At 39.9% G+C, this 23,839-nt stretch overlaps 1 protein-coding gene across 1 annotated transcript in view; it reads right to left on the minus strand.

The window, feature by feature from the left end:
• zbtb16a (zinc finger and BTB domain containing 16a) overlaps nucleotides 1-23,839 on the minus strand; it is a 135,352-nt gene that overhangs the window by 30,509 nt on the left and 81,004 nt on the right. The window contains exon 4 of the mRNA XM_005725337.2: nucleotides 18,562-18,648. Within this exon, the coding sequence (XP_005725394.1) occupies nucleotides 18,562-18,648 (87 nt within the window). The remainder of the gene's footprint in view (nucleotides 1-18,561; nucleotides 18,649-23,839) is intronic.

The raw sequence follows: 23,839 nt of genomic DNA on the forward strand, positions 1-23,839 counted from the left end.
AAATTAAACTTGTTTATAACTATTTTTATACATTTTGTTTTAAATCTAAAAGTTAATCAGATTCAATTAAAATTCCAACACTTGAACTTTTAGAAGCAGAACATTGTCAACCAGAGCATCAACACAGGGTTTTTAACACAGGACTTGACCAGTTTTTGTTTTCAGCAGTCCTAAATATTAACAAATGAACTCTAAGACGATTGGAAACGTATTATTTATTCACATTTAAGTGAATTGGATGATGATAAGAAAAGGAAAATTTTGAATAAATATTGATCAGTTTTTGCTTTAATGGTTTTAGAAAATTTTGTATCATTATGATGACCTATATTTTATTCATTAGAGTGAATTGCATTGAAAAAGAAGCAGGCTGTTAGCACACTGTGCATATTGAATAACATACCACTAAACCATATTTAAAAAATTTATAAAGTTACTGCCTAAACTCTATAATTCATTCATCCAGTGTGAAATCTGAACTACTGAAAAAGCAGAGAAAAGAAAAAAAACCCAGATATCCAAATATTAATACATGCTCATCTGCTCTTCACACGAAGCCAATATTTAATTTTTGTATGACAGAGGAGGAGAGGGGGGAAAAAAGATGACAGTCCAGCTACACATCTAAATTGTGGCTTTGATTTAATTCCTATCTTCATCTTTTTTTGTACCAGGGAACTTCACTTATCACAATATCAATGAGCAGCTTGTAGATTTAGTCACTGTGCAGCGTGCATTGCTCAGGCAGATGAGAGCAGAGGAGGTTCATGTTTTGCACATTTGTATGGATGAATCAAAGGCAGACGAGGAACTCGGCGAGGCTCAAAAGCTTCGCAGACAGAAAGAGACAGGAACGAAAACAAGTGTATTCAGTGCCAGGACTGTTAACAACCACCTGTATGAGCCCACCTGTGGTTTCTAAAATAGCTCGCACAAAGAGCCTGATACCCCGGAGGATTGAAAACTAATCCTAAAATGATCTTCCAAAGAAAGAAGAAAGAAAATACAACTTTGCAGTCACACAGATTTGTAATTCTCACAGTCATGTGCATTGATTGTATACCGCTGAAAATTCATACATTAATCCAAAACACTGCAAAATTCCATGGAGCTACGCTGAATACACTCACTCATGATGATCGAATTGGGATTCACTGAAGGCAGAAATGAAATCATTACTAAAAGACCATCATCTTAAGCCCCCATCTCTGGAGAGAAGTGTGAAGCCTGCTGCCCCAGATTGCCTAAAAATGCAGATAAGAAACGATCCTGCTCCAGAAATTGGTCCTGCAGGACTATTACATTGGAGAGATTAGTGGAAGATAATCATATAATGGCGATGATAGCGCCGATCGCAACAAAACGGCCCCATAAAGTCACCTCTGAATAAAGAACAGGCGATACAGATGAGTGGGAATAAAACAGCAAAGTGCTAGTGCTGGGGTAGCATGTGCGAGACATCTGTCTGCAGGGCTCGGTGCTGCCTATGGCCAGCAGGGGGAGCTCCATCTTTCTACATATGCACACGCTGCTTCACAAGGCAGAGCCAGAGCAACAGGGAAGGGGAGAAGTCCTCACATGACCTTCCAGTTCACAGGAGTTTGCCTTCAGAGAAAAAGCCTCTTATATGGTATATGGTAAGACTTAACAGCCTCAGTGTCTACTGCTGAGACACTTAATGACTGAGAATGGAGATTAGAAGGTAGTTTAGAGGGTCAGGTGTTACTTACGTAGCACTTGGGAGGGCGGGGGGTTCACAGAGGGTATACCGTCTTTGATTCATATGGATACATTTATCTACAAATAGAAACCTTGATGACTTTGGGTTCTGCTACTTCTTACCACTTCAACTTCAACTCTGCTGAAGACTCCGTGAAATGTTTGCATGTTTGTGCCTAAAAAATGCTAGATTAACTGAAGTCACTGGAGTGTTATATAGATATTTTTCCTTTTCCACTGCATATATATATTGACGAAATGGCCCTTTTGTGGTAGTTGATTTTAAAAAGTGAGACATACATCTACACTTTACAATGAAGTGCATAATAAAATAAAAATAATTTTTGTTTTTATCTGATGATTCAAACATTTTAATGGATTTTGCAAGAATTCTAAGTACACAAATCCCTTTCAGAATGTTTTAAGAGTCACAGTTTAGCGTTTGGAGAGGATCCGTTATCACGTCTTCTGCTGGTGAAGCGTGTCACGACTAGATTACAGTCTGACTCATGACGAGAAAGTTGAATATATAGGAAATGTGGCCTTCATTAACTCTAAAGGGAGTTCATTTAGGAAATCCTGCACAAGGAAAGATCCTAAAGGTAAGAATAAGTAACAATACACCCTAACGGGATTATAAAAAAGTAGGGGGAAAAGGGCACTTGGGCATACCTGGAAACACCTGGAAGAAGAAAAATTTGTTTGCGTGTTTGTTTAAATTAGGCTAACACTACCCGCAGAACAAAGCGACGTAAAAAAGTTGGAAATTCAGAAAGCACAACATGCAGCTTGTTGACATCTTCCTCCTCTCCCCACTTTGCATCTGCTCTGTCATCTCTATCTTTAGCTCTTCCTCTACCTCTATGTCTCTAGGCCATATTTCTCCGTTGTCGGAGAATAGGAAATTATAGTGCGGTGTGGGAAGGAGAGACCACTAGCTCTCTGACCCAGACTTGTTGCTATAAATCCACGCTTTTTAGTGTGTGTGTGTGTGTTGGGTAAAGGTGCGGGGGTCTCCCACCTTGACCCCACCATTTCCTCAGTGTATCTGGCCTGCGAACTAGCTGACAGACGCACTCAACAGCAACACACACCAGACGCAAACACAGCCTCCGCTCACACACTTGGGTGGGCAGGAGAGAAAACATGCAGTGGCTACAAACAGAGACGGCCTTTTTTGCCTGGATGCATGTGAAAGTGGAATACCAGCGCAGCCACAATGAGTTTTGCAACAAAGAGTTTGTCCGCGGAGCAAACACACGCTCAGATTTCTGATCATGCGTTGTTGACAGGAAAAGTTACGTTTTCAAACTGGTTCATGAGACCATTTCTCTGGCCGGGCATAATTTTTGTTATCTGGCTCCCCAGGACAATTTTAACATCAAACAGAGTAACTGGAGAACTTAAGAAAAACAGCTCGGCGTCCCTATTGTCCTGTTTTCATCACATTTTACCAGAATCTTCCAACATGTTGGAAGAAGTAAATAAAAGAGAATGTTAGATGCGTGCAAAGAGACCTTTGTTTGCAGCAAAACGGCAGAAAGAAGAAACTCAAAACTAACATATACAGTGGAAGAGCCTCTTTGGCCACCACACAAACTCCAGTTCCTCCTGATTTTCCTCCTTCTGATGGATGACGACCACGCTTAGTGAAGTAACACATTTCCTATATGTTCAACTTTCTCATCATGAGTCAGACTGTAATCTAATCAAGACATGCTTTGCCAGTAGAAGATGTGATCAACTCTAAATTTAGACACAGGGACTTTATTTCTATATATTGAATAGGCAAGGTTAGCAACGTTTGCGAATGGCTGTTGTGGACCAATTTAAGGGCTCCAACAAATTAAATTCCTCTCCGTTATAGTTCAATACTTGTACCTTACTTTGACAAAATATGTTGCAGCCATACCAATTTCTCAGTCTCATTTCTTTCGGCCCTCATAGTAAGAGATCAATATTATTTCTCTCAGAGTAAGATTGAAAGTGAGTTCTTTGAGATCAAATAAAAGGTTCCTAACATTTGCTTGAATGAAGATGTAAATATGTCTAGAAAAACATCCTGCATGTACTAATTGGACTCTAAGCACAAGCTTTGGTATTGAATTGGGGAATTCAAATGAAATGCAGGACTGAGTCAAAGAGCTGCACATTGGGACGGTAGAAAGACGGACTTTCTAGTCCCCGCCCCACCCTCTTTTTCCTTCTCTCCTACCCTGTTTAAGATTCCTGGCCTTTCACCTGACCTCGGGCCTTAGCTAGAGGGGTGGGGGAGCTGGTTGCTTGTGGTGGTGGAGGTTAAAGTGTAATCCTGGTCCTGTGACCACAAAGGCTTGGCCCCTGAGGGCCAAGGACCAGCCACATTTTCCGAATTGCAGCGTTATCCCTCAGCAAAACCTTCGGACTGACTGCATATCAAAGGATTATATATTGCAGCGGTCTTCTCTGCTCTGGTGTGTAAAGACTGCCACACAGCCCAAACTTTTATTCCGCTTTCCCTCCCAATCAAGCACTCCAAATCAGTCAGTTATGCTTTTAGATTCTGGTTTGGCTCTTGATTGTGTGGGGGTGAAGATTGTACAATACAGCTTAAACTTTGAGTCTAGTTTGAGAGCTTGTCAAAAGCGCCAGAGACAGCAGGAAAAAAAACAGGGTTTTTTTTGTCATTGTATCAATGCCTCAGTCCAACCAATTTCACAACAATCTATTAACAAGAGTAATTGCCACATAGCATCATTACAACTAACACATATTTTAGACCATTCAGATGCTGATATCTAGCTGCTAGTGTACTGCTAATTGCTTGCTTAAGTAATCCATTAAAGAGTGTTCCAACAACAGCTTGTATGCGCCATTATCATTAGTTTTATTCTCAGGAAACCTTAACAAACCATTTTTAACAGCGCCGTGGCTTGGCCCTGAGCGCCTCTTTGCATTTAAACCTAAAGAATTTGCTTTTTTTTTTTTAAAGAGCAACTTCAGAAGATAGAGAGAAGTGAAGCGAAAGAGAGAAAAGGTTTAATTGACGCTTCCCCCATTTTCCCAGGGTGAAGATGAGAGGGAGGAGGGATGGGGGAGAAAAGAGGAGGGGGTGATGTGACACTGCTCTCCCGGTATTGCGACTGTACAAAAGGAAGCAGATTTGCAGAAGAGATGACCTCTAACCTCTAAAGCTGCAGAAAGGGTCCTTGGTGGCCCCAGCACCACCCAATCAATCAACTCCTAGAGCCCGTTGGTCAGCTGGACTGTAAGAGGACACCGCAGTCGGACCAGCGGACCAACCCTTAAGCATTCCTAGGTGGAATTTCTTTTCCTTTTTTTTGTTAAGGGAGGGGGATTCAGAAATGAATGTTTAGCTGGTCAAGATATTTTCTTTAAAAAAAAAACCCAAAAGGGCTTATTTCAGCTTATCCAAGTTCTCAACGTTATCCTGCCAAATGTAATTTTACTGTGAGAAATGTGGTTATGAGTAATTATTTGTCTGCAGTAAACAAATGCCAAAAGAAACTTAACCTCTTCACCGCAGTGGCCTACAAATAAAGCTCTTCATTTAGTCTTTACTGATTTTCATTTTTTTCAAATTATGAAAGCACTCAAAGCATCTGGAAACAGACTTCCACGAGATTTTATCCTTTCAGGGATCAGATAGTTCTCGAATTTTCCACTGCTGTTTACGCCGAAAACGTCTCCTATTGACAAACGCTCAGAATATGCTTTGCCAATGAAAAAGGATTTCAAAAATGAAAAGAATTTCAAATAAGTAAAAAAATAAATTAATTAAACCAACAACAAATAGCTGCAAAAAAGAAACACACACAATAAATGATGGAGAAATTACACCGATGTTTTAAAATAACATATCTCTACACATTTTCTTATTCCTTCTAAATTCCACTCATTTTATTCTCGATAAATGCTGATACTTTTTGGTATTTGAACATGACCGCAAAGATTAGCTGAATATTTTCTTTAGCAAAACAAAAAAAGCCAAGGTGGACTTATGTCTTATTTATCAATTGGCTTTTTTTGTGTGTAATTAAAGCAAAAACTACAAAGTGAAATTTCATCAAACTTTGTTGATTATGTGCAAAGCAAGACCTGCTTCAGTTCTGCTGTGACTGGATTTGAAATTTGAAATGGAGCACTGGCCTTGACTAAAGAAGCGTTCTTTAAGTGTCCCTCAAGACTACAGTAAATGCACTCAAGTCCAACAGGCTTTACAAAATAGACCTATAGTGTAAATATAATATTATGTGATAGCCTCTTTATCTCGTTAACCTCACATAAAATACTGGATTCAATTTTAAGTGTATTACTGTTAAACTTTTTTCATGCTGTGCTGAGCATTCTTTAAAGGTTTCGCTCGAGTTTTGAAAATACAGATTTTCATTATTATTATTATTAATCCATTCATAATGGAAACCAGGTATTGCATTTATTTAATGTTTACTGCAATTTTTAGAGGTTTCAGTATGAGACTGAATTTAAAAAAACAAACAGATTTGAACAAAACTAATTGCACTTTTACTACACATGTCATCAGTACACTATAAAACAAATGTTTCTCCAGTGAAATGACACTGTTGCTACAAACGTTAGTCAAGGTCAGGGAATATTATATTGAATTGAGCTTTTCTTTTCAATAAATAAATACACAATTAAATCTTAAATTAAATTTCAATAGAACATTTAAATATTAGAAGCAAAAGAACAGGAATGAAGCAAATAAAATAAGGAAAGGGCCACATGGTGATCACAGACACCAGTTACTAGTAACAGGGTTAATTTGTTCTTAATACTTTTAAATAAGGCATACCTTTGTATTTCATTTTAACATGTATATTAATGGAATACAGCTTCTTTGCCCACTGTTTTCATTAAATAAACTCATATTGTAATTCACGTGTTCAGCTCTCAGTCGCCTCCTGCAAGATTATGATAGTGTTGCTGATAAGTAATGACATCGAGATTTACTGTTCACTCTGTGCTGATTGCATGTCAAGGCAAACATCATCATTCCATTCCAAAAACAAAAATAAGGAAGGCTAAAACCCTTTTTTTTAAGTGTACTATATAATACAATACTTGGCTGTATGTTAGCTGTCTCTCTTCGCTAGTCAGTATAAAGTGAGTGGGTGTGTATAAAAGGGTGTGAATGTTTCCAAGTCATGTGAATTTTTCTTGACAGGGATTGTTTAGCAGCTATTTGTATCATGTTATATTTGTAAATTAGTTGGAAATGACACGTTTAACAGCTGATCTACAGTGTTAACTTGTTTGGTTCATGCATTCACACGGTGGGAAACCCACTTCACAATAACTCATCATCCACTCTGTTGCTGGCAGTAAAGATTATAAGTCATAAAAAGCAGCAGAGATTATGGAGGTCAAATTACAGCTTTTGTTACTGAAAACAAGATGAACATACTGGCAGAATAGCAACTGATGCACATCCAATAATATGAATAAATAAAGTCTGTTTGTATAGCGCGTATCAAAACCTGCATTGCAAAGTGCCTCCCGGAAATTATAAAAATCAATTTACACATCAATTAAAATAGGCCGTATAAGACTCAACTGCATCATCAAACTACTAAGATCAAAGCATTCCAGGTGCAGGAGATGTGTAATGTGTAGCAAGAATGTTGTAAGGTGCAAGGTGAACTGCTGGTTCTCTTTTATCGTGGCAACTTTGCAAGGACTCATTGTTACTATGAGCAAAGAATCCAAGAAGTTAAACAATAAAGTTTACTCCACTTCTTCTCTGCATCGGTGTACAAATTAACTCTTATACGATGCCCTTTTTAATTTTTCACCCACTCAAAGAGCTTATCTAGCGTACTCTGTTAGGTTTTTCTTTTCTTTTTTTCTCTCTTTTGCAGCTGGTTGCAAAGGCCTGACTTGGTGCCATCTATCAAAACAATCTGCTCTCAGAGGGAAACCTGCTATTAAGTGATAAGAGTCTGCCCTCAGTGGGGTGTAATGGGTCCCACTTGAGTTCCTTTTTGGAGTATTGTCCTAGCTGGCCACCATCAAGACAATCCCAACCCAGTCACTGCTCTCCGTTTTACTACTAACTGTCTTAAAGTATGGTAGTTGCCCCATACTCACATATGGCCTGAACGTCACCCAGAACAGCTGAGATGAAGTTATCCTTCATTTCCTGCAGCCGCCACACTGAAGTCTGTTTTTATACAGATTAATTCTCTTATTTACATATCCATATCAGCTTATGTTGGTGAAATATATTATCATGTGGGCACTGTTTTAAGCCTACAGTGTGTGTGAGATTTTTTTCTTAAAGCAAAAACATAGTTTGTAATTTTGATGTGTTTTTTATATTAATAAAACCACACAGTAAAGAATGGTTTGAATTGATTTAAATAATTCAAAGAGTAAGATTTTAGTAATTTAATATACTTATAATGACAATCATACCTGCCTGTGAAAGTAAAAAAAAAAAAAGTACTACTTAAAAAGTATTAACAAAGACTTTCACCACAGGTCCTCAAAGCTGTTCTTGCAATGGTGAATAGGTTAGAAGTTTTTACCTTACATGTATCACTTCACCACTTGATTACATTCTCTCAAAGAAATATTTTTTTTTCATAAATTTTGAAAATTATTGTCTTTGGAGGTGCAAAGGAGGTATTATTAACTTATGTTGTGATTTGTGCCCAATACCAGAAATATTGCAAAAGGTTGGTTTCATTGTTTAATTTTCACTGCACATTAGTGTGAGGTAATGTGTGGGTTGTAGTTTTTTACAGATGGGGCTACTTCTTTTTTCACTTTGCAAGTCAGAAAATTCAATCATCAACAGGAATTTAAAAAATAAAAATAAAATATTTTTTCACTACATTTAAAAGAAAAAGTTGTAGTAAATTAAGCTCTGAATGATATATGAAATATTCCCTTTGAAAAAAATAACATAAAAAGGAACAAAACTAGAAAGACTGTTGAGTTCAAGTCCAGGTTTTTGGAAGAAAAGACTAATTCCTGAAAAGAATGTAAAATGACATATTTTCTGGGAACATAATAGTTATTAATACAAATATTTAACTTGAAATATTACCAAAGATTCAGCGTTACAAGTTTTATTTAAGCAAAATCTAATTAAATACATTTTAATTAGTGAAATGTATAAAAATAAAAAACAAATGTGCTTTCTTTCGACAGGTCGATGAAATCTAATGAAATCCTGGGGTTTACTCTGAGTAACAGCAAGAGAGTTTATGGGATACGTTGGGAAACTGTGTGTTTGTACATTAGTTCCCCTGAAAGATATCCCTGGAATATACAGAGACTACAGGTAAGATAATTTAAAGGAATGAAATACGGTCAAAGTTAGCTTCTTTTTTTAAACTAAATATTCTCCTGACTCAAGCCACAGTCAGAGAAAGACACAAAGCCCATAGGTTACACATACATACTACCTGCTTCTGACAAACACGTATTTATGGATATTGTTTGTGAGAGGTCACAATCATCGACTGAAGACGAGGGAACCCCTTTCTTCCTTTTGAGCCAGGCATATTCACTGAAGCTATGGGAAGACTGCCAAAATGACCCATCAGAGATTGACGGGGGTTAAGCTCCCATAATCAATATGACACCGCTAAGTGCCCTTTGATTGAGCTGCACGTAGTGTAAAAGGACATTTCTGTGTGCCTGGCTGCTCTTGCCACCAAGAAATGCAGCATTTGTCCAAAGCTAAACGGTCTTCTGAATGTCATTGTCACGGGTACATTAACTTTTATATGAGTCTGAGAGACAGACTTGGAGTGAGGATGAACGGCCATTTTCATTAGAGTGGCTGCTTCTTGCCATTAAGGGTGCTGTCAGATGGACAGGGACAGAAATGGTTTGCATGGGGTGCACAGGCAAAGTCTGGAGATTTCATTCCTTCTCATAAGATGTACCACAAGGAGCTGGAGTGATGAAGGCAGTGGCTAAATTTGCCGGTGTGAAACCCCGTGTCACTAGGCAACTGGATCTGATGGCTCCTTTGTTTGGGGTGAAAGGTTGGAAGCACTCGTACTAATCTCCTTGCTTCACAATTAACGAACACAGGAGAGCTGCTCAAACCTCTTCCCGCTCTCAAACAACAACAACAAAAAGAAAAGGCTTGAAAGACTCTTCTATTGTCCCTCCTTCTCAGTCCCTGCTCCCCCCCCACCTCTCTCCACGCTAATCGAAAGGTATTTGCACTGTAAATTAAAATGGCCCTTGCGCGTTGCTGTTTTAACACTGACGCGCTCTCCTAAGATGTCCACAAACAGTTCCAATCTAATTACAAAGGGAGATTTACTTCAAATAACTCTGTGGACAAAAGAGGCCTGGCTATTGTTGACGTTGGGCCACTGTTCCACATCTCTTTCTCTCTTTCACTCTCTTGGGCGAATCCTTTTATATTGAAAGTCCTCGCCTTGCCAAGGTTAAAATGTGATGGGATATCTGAAAGTAGGGAACCTCCTAACAAAAGCGGCCTTTTAATTCTCCGGATGGCAAAGGCCTTCGTTGATTTCCACTGTTCTGTCTCTTTCCTTATCTATCCGTTTTTTCCCCTTAACCAAGCAGATCTTGAACAAAGCCGCAGCGGCTGACATGCAAATGTAACAGGGAGAATGGCGGCGTCCAAGGGAGTTAAGATTGTCCGACAACGGGACATGCTCACTGGGGTTGCATTGTGACGTACAGCTAAGACGCATCCTCGGGGTCGAACGAGCGAAGAAGGGGATGGTGGATATTGGCTGGCCAGATTTGCAGCGTGTCCTGCTGACTTCCATTTTATGGGCCGTGAATCGCAGAGCCCTCTGGGAGTCTATAATCCGCCCCCACTGCCCACCCTCCCTCTGCCCATACCACATCATTTTATTGGTCTCTCTGGATGTGTGGCTGCTGTCCGTGGTTTACAATGATCCATCCATGTGGGGATTCTCTCGCAGCTAGACTGTTGCACCACTATGGACATCCCAATTTGCTACTGGATCCCACCCACCTATATTCCCCTTATAAGAATACTACCTCCCTGTCTGACATGCTGTTGTCCCATGGTTTCCTGTGGCGATGCCTCAATGCGACTGTGCCCACCATGACATTAAGCCTCGGCACTGAAGCTCTGCAGTACAGGGGCCCAGTTGGGTATTTCTCAATGAATGAAGCTGGGTGCAGGGAAATGTAGCAGTGCCAACTCTCATTCACACATTTTATCTCATTTACACACAAGCCACACATCCTCTATTCACATAAGTGTTATGCACAGCGCCCTATGATCGTGGCGGATGATTACTACCGGGTGCTGGTCACACTGCAGCCCTGCTCAGTATCCATCAGCCAAAGAGAGGATCTTCCTCCGCCTGGAAAAACTCATTTAGATCTTATCTGAGGAAAAATTTGTTTGCTGAGGGAGAGGGAGGAGGTTAGTAGCAGAAGTGACTGTAGTCTAGGCTAGTGCTGCTTGATTTAATTTAGCAACCGATAGTGTCTCTGACCACTTGTACTCTTCTCATTTTGGAAGGTGGGAGAGACTGAGTGCCAAGGAGGGGGAGATCGAGGAATGCAGCAAGAAAGAGGTATTTGTTTACGGGTGCACTGGTAAAGTGAACTGTGGGGCCTTAAATGATCAGCTTAGAGACGTTTTGATGGTAAATAGAGCTGGGCGAACAAAGAGTGAACACAGATCCAAAAGATGAGGACATCCTCAGTGAATATAGCTACACAGAAACTTAATTATCTGTTAATTATCTGAATAATTATCTGAAGAAAAAGCCAATAAACAAATATATCTGAGTAATATATGAGTTGTTTTTTTTTTTTTTACTAAACTAGCAATATGGAAAAATATCTTTATACATATCATAGACTAAAATAAATTAAAATAAATAAAAAATATCCTCCACTCATCTATATGACCCTCCATCAAACACCACAGCATTTTGTTGCAGTACAATCAACATGGTGTCCCTGGGAGTCATGCTGCTGGCCTGCCATGGTGAATATGGCACCTGATAGCCACTGTGACCCAAAATGCCTCGCGTGAGCTGTCTCGCCAGCCGCGCACAGACAGACAGACGGATAATCTGCTGCAGACCATGGACAGCTTGCTCAATTATGAGTGGGATGCTGAAAAAAAAAAACCCAAGCATTAGCATGGTGCTAATCAGCATTTTGACTCACCAGATGACACAGACAGGAAGCTCAACATGCCAGCATTTTGTGATCAGAAGTCATAATGCTAATGCACATCTGCCCTTTGACGAAGAGCCGCACTAAACTGAAATGACTCATAAACACTCTTATTGGGTCTGCTTAGTGATCATTTCATTTAAATAGCAAACAATGGCTAAGAGAGATCAGAAGGTTGAGTGCAAAAGCATCCACGCTTGCAGCGTCCATGGAGGCTGCCTCCTTGTTTGCTGTATGCGCCTGTTTGTCAGCGGTAACAGCAGCACATGTGTAGCACTGCCTGCATCGGCTGGAAGAATATTTGCTTTGCTTATTGCCACCCTAATGCTCACTGACAACTTAATAACATCACAATTAACTAAATGCTAAACAGATGCCAGTGCTGGACTAATGTGATTGAGACAATCGGCACTTTTGACGTGACCCCTGTGTAGCGCTGCCATTGGCCTAATTTGCTTGAGTGACACGACTGGACTGTGTATGTGTGTCTGTGTGTTTGAGTGTGTCTTTCTGTATCTGGAGTAAATGATTGCAAGGCCACCAGTGTGAACAATTTACTAGGAAAAAAAAAAGATAAGAACGAAAAGAAATAATGTGGCTTAAAAGCGCTCCTTTCTGACCATCATATCCTTGTTATACTCCCCCCACTTCTCTCTCTCTCTCTCTCTCTCCTCCTATCCTCACTCCCTCCCTTTCCAGCACACTCTATCCAGCCAAACTATTTCTGGCTTGAGAAAAGAAAGTGTTTACTCTGCGGCCGGGGCCTGCTGGAATCACGCTGTGTTCCCACTGGCTAAACCCACTATTGCCACTCCATGGTTTGCATATTTTCCCTGTATTACAAGACGTTAAAAAAGGACAGATAAAAAAGAAAAAGAGAAAGAAGGAAAGTGAAAAGAATAAGAGCCTCCCCCTCCTATTATGCGTGGATTTTCTCTGGTGCTGCCGTGTCTGTATGTGTGTTTGTGTGTGGGGACACATACAGATGATTCATGTATAAACAGGAACACCAACAGTCGGACAACAAATTCTTCTGAGGCCTGTGGACTCCAAACTCATTTCTACACAAGTCACATGAGAGATCCAGTCCCTGTTGTTTCTGGTGCTACTCGCAGTTCACTCTGAATAACAGGCGACTGTTCATACTGAATGTAGCCCTAATTTGGCACTTGAATGTGCTGATTCCAGTGCAAATTACAAAGTGTGCATTTGTGAATATATGGCCCGAATGAGCTGCAGGGCTTGTAAAATGAATCCGCAGTAGTAAAATCTACTTTAATTTGAATTTATTGCTTGTTTTTTCTTGTTTGCGAGACACTTTCTGTGTGCGCATCTTATGACCTTTTGCTTTTCAGCAACAAGCCACAATTTAATCATGTGGAACGGGAGTGCGGTGGGGTTATCAATAGAATACGTATACAAGTTATGGTGGAGATCAAACAATCCCATGAAAAAAAAAAAGTGAGATAAAGATAGCTAAAGTAAAGACATCGAAACAGATCGAGTGAAAAGCAGCAGCTCAGAGCTGAGGATAATCTTGTACAGACCGAAAGGGAGCGGCTTTACTGGAAATGCAAACTGAAAATGACACGTTGGAAGCGGTCGTGTTTAAATGAGCACAACAGTTTCACCATGTGATATTATGGTGTGGAACAAAATCCAAATTAAAATAGCTTTGGAAAAAGCCTACAGCTGATCACAAAGAGGAAATGATACTGTATACAGCACTGATGGACCGCTACAGCTTTTCTGCCAGATACACTGGCTGATTGTAGCCAAATGTTTTTGGCACAGCCTGGGATATTCGAAAAACCACATTACCAGTGGAACAGCAAAATTTGAAGCTCATGCTGACATTGACATAATTGTTTTACATGAAATAAAATAAGCTGCCCTCTACGCCTGTATATGTTTCCAGTGGAAAAGAGGATGCACCTGCTTGTAATGTTAATTTGCATTGTGAAGAAAAAGAAGTCTCTGAAAGAAACAATACTGACTGAGTAGGCTACAGTCTGGCATAACACCAAGTGAAATCTCTATATGGTTTTCTTTTTAACATTTTGGAGGCTACCTACATGGTTTCAAATTTGCTTGCACAACAGCCTGACCACATTAAAAAAAAAGAATAAACATTTTGTAAGAAATATGAAAATGCCAGCTAGATATTATGAAATCTTTGCTTGACATTTTTCAAGGTTAAAATTAGCAGTGCAGCAACTGCTACTGCTGTAGCAGTCACTACTGATGTCTGAAACAGATTTACTGCTTATGTCTGAACTGTCTTAATATGTCAGTCACCCATGGAGCAATATGAATAACAAAGTTTATACAAAAAGTGTTATTTAGAAACTTTGATTAAATGAATGAGTCATTGAGATTTGTGGGTTTTTAAAAAATAATTCCTACCTGCCAAACACAGCTTAAAAATAGGGGTTTGTGATTGCTCCACATCATGTTGCTACCTGCTTCCTTTCAATCACCTGACAGCCACCTGATAAAAGTTTTCAACATAAAAAAGCGTGTCTATATGTTACGTTTGCTTGGAAGCTGGTTTAACATCGCAACATTTTGACTCGTGAAAGATTTGCGTTTCCATATGCTGCATAAGACCTGTCAGTGGATTACCAAAATAAATGGCAGCAGGGGTTTTTTGTTAAAGAAAGAGTTCCATGAAAGCCCGACAAATGATGTTCTTTGCCTACAAATGCCATGAAGCGAGTCCCAGTTTAGAAAGAGACCGACTTTGATGCAATAGCATCCAGTTTGGGGACAAAAATTAGCCATCAGTGGACGTAATACAACTCACAAGTGGATTCATCTCCTGAACACTGACATTCCTGGATTTGTGTGAATGTGCGTGTATTTCACAACACAGCCAAGCAGGCCATAGTTTGTGTTTTGTATCTGTACATGTGGATTTGCACAAGTTCAACCACATGATGTTTTGATGCTACATCCCCTGGCATCCAGCCCCCACACCCACTTACACACACATGCAAAAAAGCTTGCCAATGTTGACAACTTCAGGAATGCTTTAGCAGCCTCCAAACTGTCACATGGTTTTGGATGATGACTTGCCAAATTTAGGGTCACATAAGACTTGAGTAAGGATAGAGGTGTGTGCGCATGGGCAGCTGTTTAATAAGGCATGGACAGACAAAGTGAGAAAGAGACAGAGGTTGAGTCAGACTGCAGCTGATCAGGCCAGCAGAAGAGATGCCACAATGGTTCCCATTCAAAGCAGCAAGAAAAAGCCACAGTTTCAGAGGCCAAATATTGTCATCAGAGAACATTAGCCAAGGGCTGAAGCACTGCCAAGAGGCAGGCAGAGATCAAAACTAGCTTTGATGGCCCTCAGTAACCCCCTGCTTCCACCACATGCACTCTCTAATATTTTGTGTCTTGGCTACTGTACACTGATTTTTGTATAAATTTCTCCACATTGGCTTTCAAGTTCAAACTGATTTGCTTTTTCTTTTCTATTCTTCTCGTTTAAAATTAGCATTGAATTACAACAATCAGCATCTCAAACCATTGCAGCACAACATTACGAGAGTCAGAGCCTTTTTCACTTAATATAAACCCTAACGCACCAAAATTCTAGGGCTGAAGGACGTTAACAGAACTAAATTAATAAAATAATACATTTTTAAATTGTCTGAAGAAAAAAAATCCTTTAGCATATCTTACAGACAAGCCATAAAAGTATAGCATTCTGGTATGTATCCTGATTGATCATTTCCAAACAGTTAAAAGAAAAGCTTAAAGATGTTACTGACTTCTATCAGGTTGTAGCTGCTGCTTGTCTGATGAGTACCTTATGAATGTTACAATTTGGGGCTCCAGCTCTATACTGTAGCATCTCATGTATTCTTGCCTATTCTAGGAACTTTTAAAACTGGATATATATAGACCTCTCCTGAATACAAGAAGAACTCTTGTAATACAAGTCAGAGAAAACACCTTTTTACATCTCTCATTCTGTCACTGTGGACCAACTTGCTACACGCTGTCAACCTGGACATGACTAATTAACCTTTGAATGTCATTATATGCATATGAAATCAGCAATCGCACTAGAAACATAAGGAAACAATGTACATATGTAGTAGAAATTACAACAGGGAACTACAATTAACCTTTTTGTGCCCAAATCCCATTTAGACCAAATTATTATTATTATTTTCTTCATTTCTGAGTTAACTAATTTATTCTTGACTGAGTCTGATGTCAAATGCAGATATATGTCATTTGCATTGACAAGACTCATAGAAATTCATGCTAAAAAAGAAGAGGGGGGGTTGCTTTTAGAACAGGGATGTCAAAGGTCAGGTGTTCAAATTCGGTGCAGAGTGTGTCCATAATGTAAGTGTATACTGGCTACCAGAGTATAAGGAAAGAGAAAGTGAAACTGAAAATCAGAGGGTGCAGTTAAACCGGCTCATCATTTCACCAGAGCCGATTTTCCACACTCTTATTCCACGCAGAGGTCCAGCACATGGATGATTACTATACTATTACTGGTGCTGCTGCTCCAGTTGTCTGGCTGGAAGACACGTCTGGCTCGAGCTGCGGCTGCCCCCCCGCAACCCCTTCCATTCGTTCCAGACTGGAATGCCTATATTTAGAGTGCTCCTTTCCGCTGTTATGGCTGTTGAATCATTAGCCTCGTTTAACCCTTCTTTACTTCCAATGGGCTGATTGGCTGAGGGCATGCCCCTTAGGAGTAGTTCTCCCCACCGCCACCAATTCCTGACTACACTGCCCCACCTTCCCCTGTCAAATGTTGAGGAGGTCCCTGCATGTGTGTGTGTGGCAGAGCAAAGAAAAAGTAGAGCCACTCGAAGGGAGCTTCTACTGGGAGCTTGGGGGTCACGGCTTCAGATGAAGGACAAAACACAAGATGATAATGATAAAGTGTGGCTATTTTTGAGATCCGCTTCTAGTCTCAGTGTGCCAGCAGCTCTCTTGTCTCTCATTTCCTTTTGTTTGACAAATCTGAGAAAGGCTGACGTAGTCAGGTTGATTGGTTTATTGGTAATCCCTTCCCCTTTCATTCAATGCACCCATTAGGCCAAAGTGTCTACATGTAGAAAAGACAGCAAAATCTGCTGAGCAGATTGCCATAAAATCCACTGAGCACATTCAGAGAGACTGCAGCCAATGGACATTTTTTCATTTTTGTACTTCATGAGTTTTCCTGTAACAATGCCCTTAGCATATAATGTCCTCTTACAACTCAATTATCACAGACAAATTCCTGCTTTGGCATAAAACCTGCTGTTGACATTTATGTGGACAACATGCCAAAACACACAGCTACACCATATTTAACACAAAGTGCACACTTATTCACAGGGTTTAAATCTAATAAAGGCTGAGTGTAAAATAATCAGAAACAATTTAAGTACTGCTTTCTAAGTTATGAAGCATATACTGACAGACATGAGTCAAAGCTAACCTCTTTGCACCACCTTGCTTTTTTTTTTTGTTTTTAGCTGCAAATTAGTCCTCCATATCCGTTGTGAGTAATATTATGCGCCAATATTTTCCAACAACCCTCAAATTAGCAGCTGTGAGGCACTCGAGGATGGGGTCTAATTATTATGGACCTGGAGTGGTTTTCTAAAATGTTTTGAATATCTGGACAAAAAAAAACATGAAATTAAAAAAAAAAAAGGTATAAATAAACAAACAAAGACCTCACATTCATCCGAGCACGATGCACGCTGCATGATGCTCAAGGCGCATCATGTCCAAAACAATTCGAGACAATCCAGCTTCCAGATTAAAGAGTTCATCACTAGCAGTAAAACCATCTTGGGCCATCACACATCTGCTGAAGGGGGATTTACTTCTTCCCATTTACATCTTGGCACCTACATCATCCCCGTCTTGCCATCTTCATAGCTGAGCACTGATAAACAACTTTGGCCTGCCAAGTTTTCGCGGTTTGTTGATTACTGTTGGGTCTGTCTTGATTTAGGGCAAGTAGGACTAATCCAAGCTGATGTGAACTATCCTATCTCTCAATCCATGGCTCCAGTTAGCCAGAGATGGCTGGAAGAGAGTTCGTCCACATGAATGCTTTTTGGTTTGAAACAGTTGAAATAGTTTCTCAGAAACAATTCCACCTTATTATGGCCTTTTTTCTTTTAACCACTGCTGTTCTACCTAGGCAGTATCTTCCAACAACCCTCTGCTTCATGTTTACACACACGTGACAAATGTGTAAATGTGATGTTCCCGTACATGCATCTTAGTATAGATGGGGATTATTTCTGAGACTGTGCTAAAAAATGATCATCTAGAAAAAGACTGTTTTTACCTGTGAAGGTTGAATGAGCATCTAAACACACCTCGCCATGACATGCATGCAGATTTGTGAAAATACACAATAAATAGACTGGGAGTGTGAATCACGAGGATCAGAAAACTCAACGTGATCTCAGTTTTTCTCATTTTTTAAATTTGATCTGATTACTTGACTTCCTTCTTCCCTCGCCATTTAAAAAGAATTTCACTCCCTCCATGAATTACCATGGAGAACACAATCAGCTGGAGCTTTCAGGACAAAAATCAAGCAGAGAAGCTCATAATCTTTCTGTTTATGTGCACAGTCATGATGACATGTCTGCGTGTGTGCGTTCATACCGGTGTGGATCTGCCGGTGAGCCTCCAGGGATTCTTCTGTCTGGAACTGGGCGCCACACTGGTCACAAACTATGGCCTTCTCGCCAGCTGGACAAGAGACAGAAAGTGGATGCTTATTACACACAATGAAAAAATATGTATATGAACTGGTGAGGGGAAAACAGGGTTAAAGCTCAGATGAGACAAATTAAAGAAATACATTTCACTCAAAACTCTGACTTGTTTATTTACTCTTATATTTTTTTGTTGCTTTACACTTAAACACATTAAGATATGTCAGCAATGTAAAAGCTTTGTTTTGTCCACCAGGGAGCACTTTATTCCAGTAATTAACTAAAAGATTTCCAAATTATGTTTGACCATATATTTGCTAATATACTAATAAAAGGTATTTCAACTAGTAAAACATTAATAACTGGCCTGAGAAAGCATTGGTGAGGCTCAAATAATCAGGTTTTAAGTTTACTGAGGAAGTGGAGAGGACTTGAATGAATGAATATTGGTTTAAACTCATTTTAATTACATTCACCTTGATGCATATCCTGTGAGAGAATTACTTAGTTTCATTTTCAGGTTACAAATGATATCTATATGATTTGGCTATAGATGCTGAAAAATGACTGATAATTTTTTTTCCACATTATTCTATAAAGACCTGACTGTCATTCTTTCAGCCTGTCTTTTTTTTTTTCAGAATTTAGATTCATATTTTTTCCACATCTGATTGATTAATGAGTGGATTGTACAATATAATTAAGCCTGCAGTACAATTAGCGCTATAACTTGATGAGTCAATCTATCCACTTTCACAATGGTCAGCTTCTGGTCCAAATTTAATGAATATGCAACAGAAGGTGTCATATCCTTTTCTGACTAATGTAGTCTAATTTCCCCCCAAAATTCAAACGCTAAAAGAAAAAAAAGAAAAGAAAGCGAGCCCAGCATCTGTGACCAACACATCCTCATTTCTAAGCAACAAATTAAGTCGATTGGCAGCGATTGTCGAAACTGCAACACTAGCGTCCTGTACCAAAGCAGCAAAAACACTGACAGAACCCATATTTGGAGGAGAGAGGTGAGGTGGTGTCTGGATCATACGGTTTGAGTAGGGTTAGAGAAACATAATGGTTCTTGTGAAATAGAGCCTTTCACAGCCATATGTTCAAAAGGCAAACTCTCCCATCTGTAACAAGCTTACTCTAAATTTTCCTGGTTACAAATCCCACCCAGGGGCCTTTCTGAAAAAGATGGACATTCCATGTGCGAGGTCACTGACAGAGATGACAATCATTTTAACCTTTTGAAAAATCAGCTACTATTGTTGTTTTTCTTTTGAGGTCAGTCTTTTTTTTTTTTTAAGCATATTTATGTATACTTTATTGATCCCCACGGGGAAATTTCTCTCTGCATTTAACCTCACTTAGTGAAGCAGTGGGCAGCCACAAATCTAGCACCCGGGGAGCAGTGTGGAGGGACGGTACCTTGCTCAAGGGTACCCCAGGGCAGCTGTTCAGGGGATTCAATCCCCGACATTCCAATCATGGAGCCACCACTCTACCTACTGAGCTATCCCTGCCATTACATTACATTAGAAACATGGCTAACAGTCCATGTTTAGGTTTAACACATTGATGAAACTGTCACTGTAACTGTCATACATCAATTATCGTATAAGCTAACTTACGTATCAACAGTGGTTGTGCACACACATACAAATCGCATTGGCTTAGTAGACACACCTGCCATTAACTTGAAGTAGGCTATTGACTCAAAATCAGTTGAGTTGTTGTCATGTGCTCTTGCACTTTTGTTGCTCCGTGCTGTTAATTCAAGTAGATCAAATAAGTAGCCCTTGAGCCGTAGTCTAAATTATCATGTTCATCTACACTTTGTGAATGTGTACAACCTTTTACAACAACTTTTAAAAAAAAAAAGGAAAGAAAAAAAAACAGGAAGCTGGCATGTACACATCCAGTGTTTTGTTGAAGGGCAAATCAGATCAGGCTCCAGCAAATGAATTTTTATTGCTTGGCAATGAGCACCATACATGCAACACACTTTTCACCAGCACACACATGCACACACACGCAGTTTAACATCTGGATGTTGTGTGTACAAAATGACTCTACGTGTGTGTGGGTGTGTGCCTGTTTCCAGTGCAAGCACAGAGCAATCTCTACTGACTAGACCTTGGTTTGTTCTTGGCACAGCCTCCTGGGTTACGACACCTCCAGAGAGAGAGAGCGAGAGAGAAAGAGAACACAATGAAAACAGGAAGCCAATTCTTAGATGACAGAAAAAAAAGTCAGGGAAAGATGGCTTATGTGGTTTTGCAACCACAGTGGCATTAGGGAACGGCCTGTACTGTAATGAACCCTAAAAAAAAAGGAGAAATAACACGGACCGTACACGACAGAGTGTGCCTGCCAGAACATGCTTATGCAACAAGTTATGCAAAAGATGGTACACTGAGCGTGACAAGATCATAAGCCACTGTAATGCGACCTATAAACACTAGCATATCCTGCATTCATCTGCAGCATCACAAGATATATTTCCATTTAACTACTTGTGACTAAAGAGAGTGAGCCGCGGAGCAATGTCTTCTTTAATTGGCTGCATATTCAAGAGGCATAATTTGCTGTTTGAGCGTATGGTGCGCTGGTGTCGAATGCACAGATGAGCATATGGCCGAATTAGCCGGCAAAAGCATCCACTTAACCTTTGAGGAATAAGACATGTAGTGGAGGTGTAGGCAGAACACTCCCCACCCCCCCAAACACCCCCACTGATGTCCCTGATTTGCATTAATCGGATAGTGCCTCTTTTGCTTCTTTAACTTCTGATTCATTATCATGGAAACTGTAATTATTATTTTTACAGGCTGCGGTTGCTCTGTTAACCTTCCTTGGACTTTTTCCTCTATTGATTTGAGCTCATCGATTGCCCTTGCAGCGAGCAACTGAGACAATTTTATGAAGGCAACTTCTGACTCCAATTCTATCATATGCTGTTGAGAGTCTAAACAGAGCTCAAAGTAAATACACATTCACATTTTTACATTAGATATAGAAGCCTGTCCACCACATGCATACATTACATATTGAGGTCTTAGGTTTTAAACGTGGATTTTCTTCCAGGTAGCAACGAGGCTAAATTAATTCCCCTCATCTAAGAAGTAAGATAAGTAAGTAAGCGGCACAGTTTCAGTTTACAAACTCCCTACATTCATTACCAGGTGCCCCTCAACGGCCAATGGGCTTCTCAGATGCCATCAGACCAAAGTGTGATTGTGCGCTGCAGCTTCCAGATGCGAGTATGTGTAACTGTGCTGCTGCATGTTCCTGTAGATCTACTGTAAAACCTGTTATTTCATAGGAAATGTGAAAATTGGTGTTCACTGATGTCTGCAAGGTACTCAGCTTTACACTTGCATAGTAACCAGTAAGTAACGATTTCGCCTGAGAGACAGTGGTGCAGCACTATAACCACTCTTCTGGGAGGCCAAGAGGCGTGTGCTAAATGGGCCAGGGATAGGATTTTAGTGCAGGGCATGCCCCTGCTTGTGGCACAAGGACATAAATTGTCAGGAAATGCCTGCATGGTGCCTTGCTTCAAGGAGAATGGACTTGTGCGAGGTCAATGTAGGGCAAAGGGGGTGGAAAAGTGGAAGCACAAGAATCCAGGGTACACACCGCCAGGCAGCCACCCAGCCAGATGACCGTCACTCTAGTTAGCCAGCTGAGTGCTAACGGGGGGCCCCTCCACTTGGTAACAGCCTCCATTAGCCATTTTTGGTGCCAAATTAAAGTGATAAATCTTGAGGCCCCCTTTGATCACAAGAGAGTGAACTTGTTAGTTAGAGGGAGAAGGGAGCTGGGATAGAGGAGACACACACTGTTACCCTTGTGATTTGTGTCCTAAAATAATAAACTACTGCCTTACCAGGGGGGCCCATTCAAATCCTCACTGTAGAGTCTAAAGGAAAATTCTTTTACCACTGAAATGATCTTGAGCTTTCATTTAAATGAGTCATATTTTAATTCTCACAAAACTAACAAAAATGATGGCATCGTAGAGGAGCTCAACGGGGAACATATAAATGAATGAGCACTCACAAAATAACATGATGTAAATACAAGTTATCTGTCAGAAAATCTAAAAGATGAAAAGAGGAAGAAAAAAATAAAGGAATCTCCAAATGCCTAAACTGCTGTTAGCGGGGACTCCCATGTTACTTTTCCACAGATTCAGGCCTTTGCTGACATAATAAAAGTTGCACAACGCATGATGAGTTGGTGTGTGTGTGTACATGTGTGTTGGGAGATGGGGATAGAGTGGTGATCAGGTGCCACATGCCGCTGAAGCCACTTCCTTTTTCACTTCTCCTTTGTCAATATTGCACAACTGCTGTTGCAGAGCAGTTTGGCTCAGTTATTTCATAATAAAATACAGTAAAAGAGAACAAGAGAACAGAGCTCCGTGCCCAACAAGTAAGCATCCTACAGTGCCCAGCAGCAAATACTAAAGTAATGGTTCCACATACACTATACGCCTGATCCATCTTATCCCACAGATAAAGGAGACTTCCCTTCAGGTAGTGCTTTGGTGTTTTCCAATAACCTCTTGGTACACTGGGCACATTAAATTGGCTATTGTTTCTGTAAATGCATATTCTAGTTAGAGGAATGTACATTTACAGGCTGAAAACCGTGCCACTTTATTTCAATGTATTCTTCCTTGCTGGTGCATTACTGGGTATTTAAGGTGTCTTTGTCCTTGCTGAGGAGGTTAAGTTAGAGCCCACCTTCTATTAGATTGGTATTTTAGATGGTCAAGAGCACTGGGTAAAAAAAAAATTTTAATAAAAAAAACAAAAATAACAAAAAACAGAAAGTTGGGCCCAACATGAAAGTCAAGTCAAGGAAAATAAAAAAAAAAATATTTATATATATCAAAGAGTTTATCTGTATCTCAAAAACCTTTTTTCAAGCAAGCACGTGCAAAAACACACAAAAAATAAACATCCTGAGTCGGCTTAATGTTCCCATAATGCTTGCAAAAACAATTTCACAAATCTTCCCATTCAAATTTTTCTTCACTGTTTCTCTGTTGTGTTCTACACTTTAAAATTGTGGTTACCGTTGTGCCTAGTTGACTGTAGGTACTTAAGGCTGTTTCACTTACAGTAAACTTAGTGGTTATGGGTTTCCGTAGCAGTGACACGGTCTTCATCACAAGTAGATGTGTTGAAGACCGTGGATAAGCCCACAGCCTT

The sequence above is a fragment of the Pundamilia nyererei genome, unplaced genomic scaffold (genome assembly GCF_000239375.1).
Source record: "Pundamilia nyererei isolate P.nyererei 1_Seehausen unplaced genomic scaffold, PunNye1.0 scaffold00015, whole genome shotgun sequence".
Taxonomy (NCBI): domain Eukaryota; kingdom Metazoa; phylum Chordata; class Actinopteri; order Cichliformes; family Cichlidae; genus Pundamilia; species Pundamilia nyererei.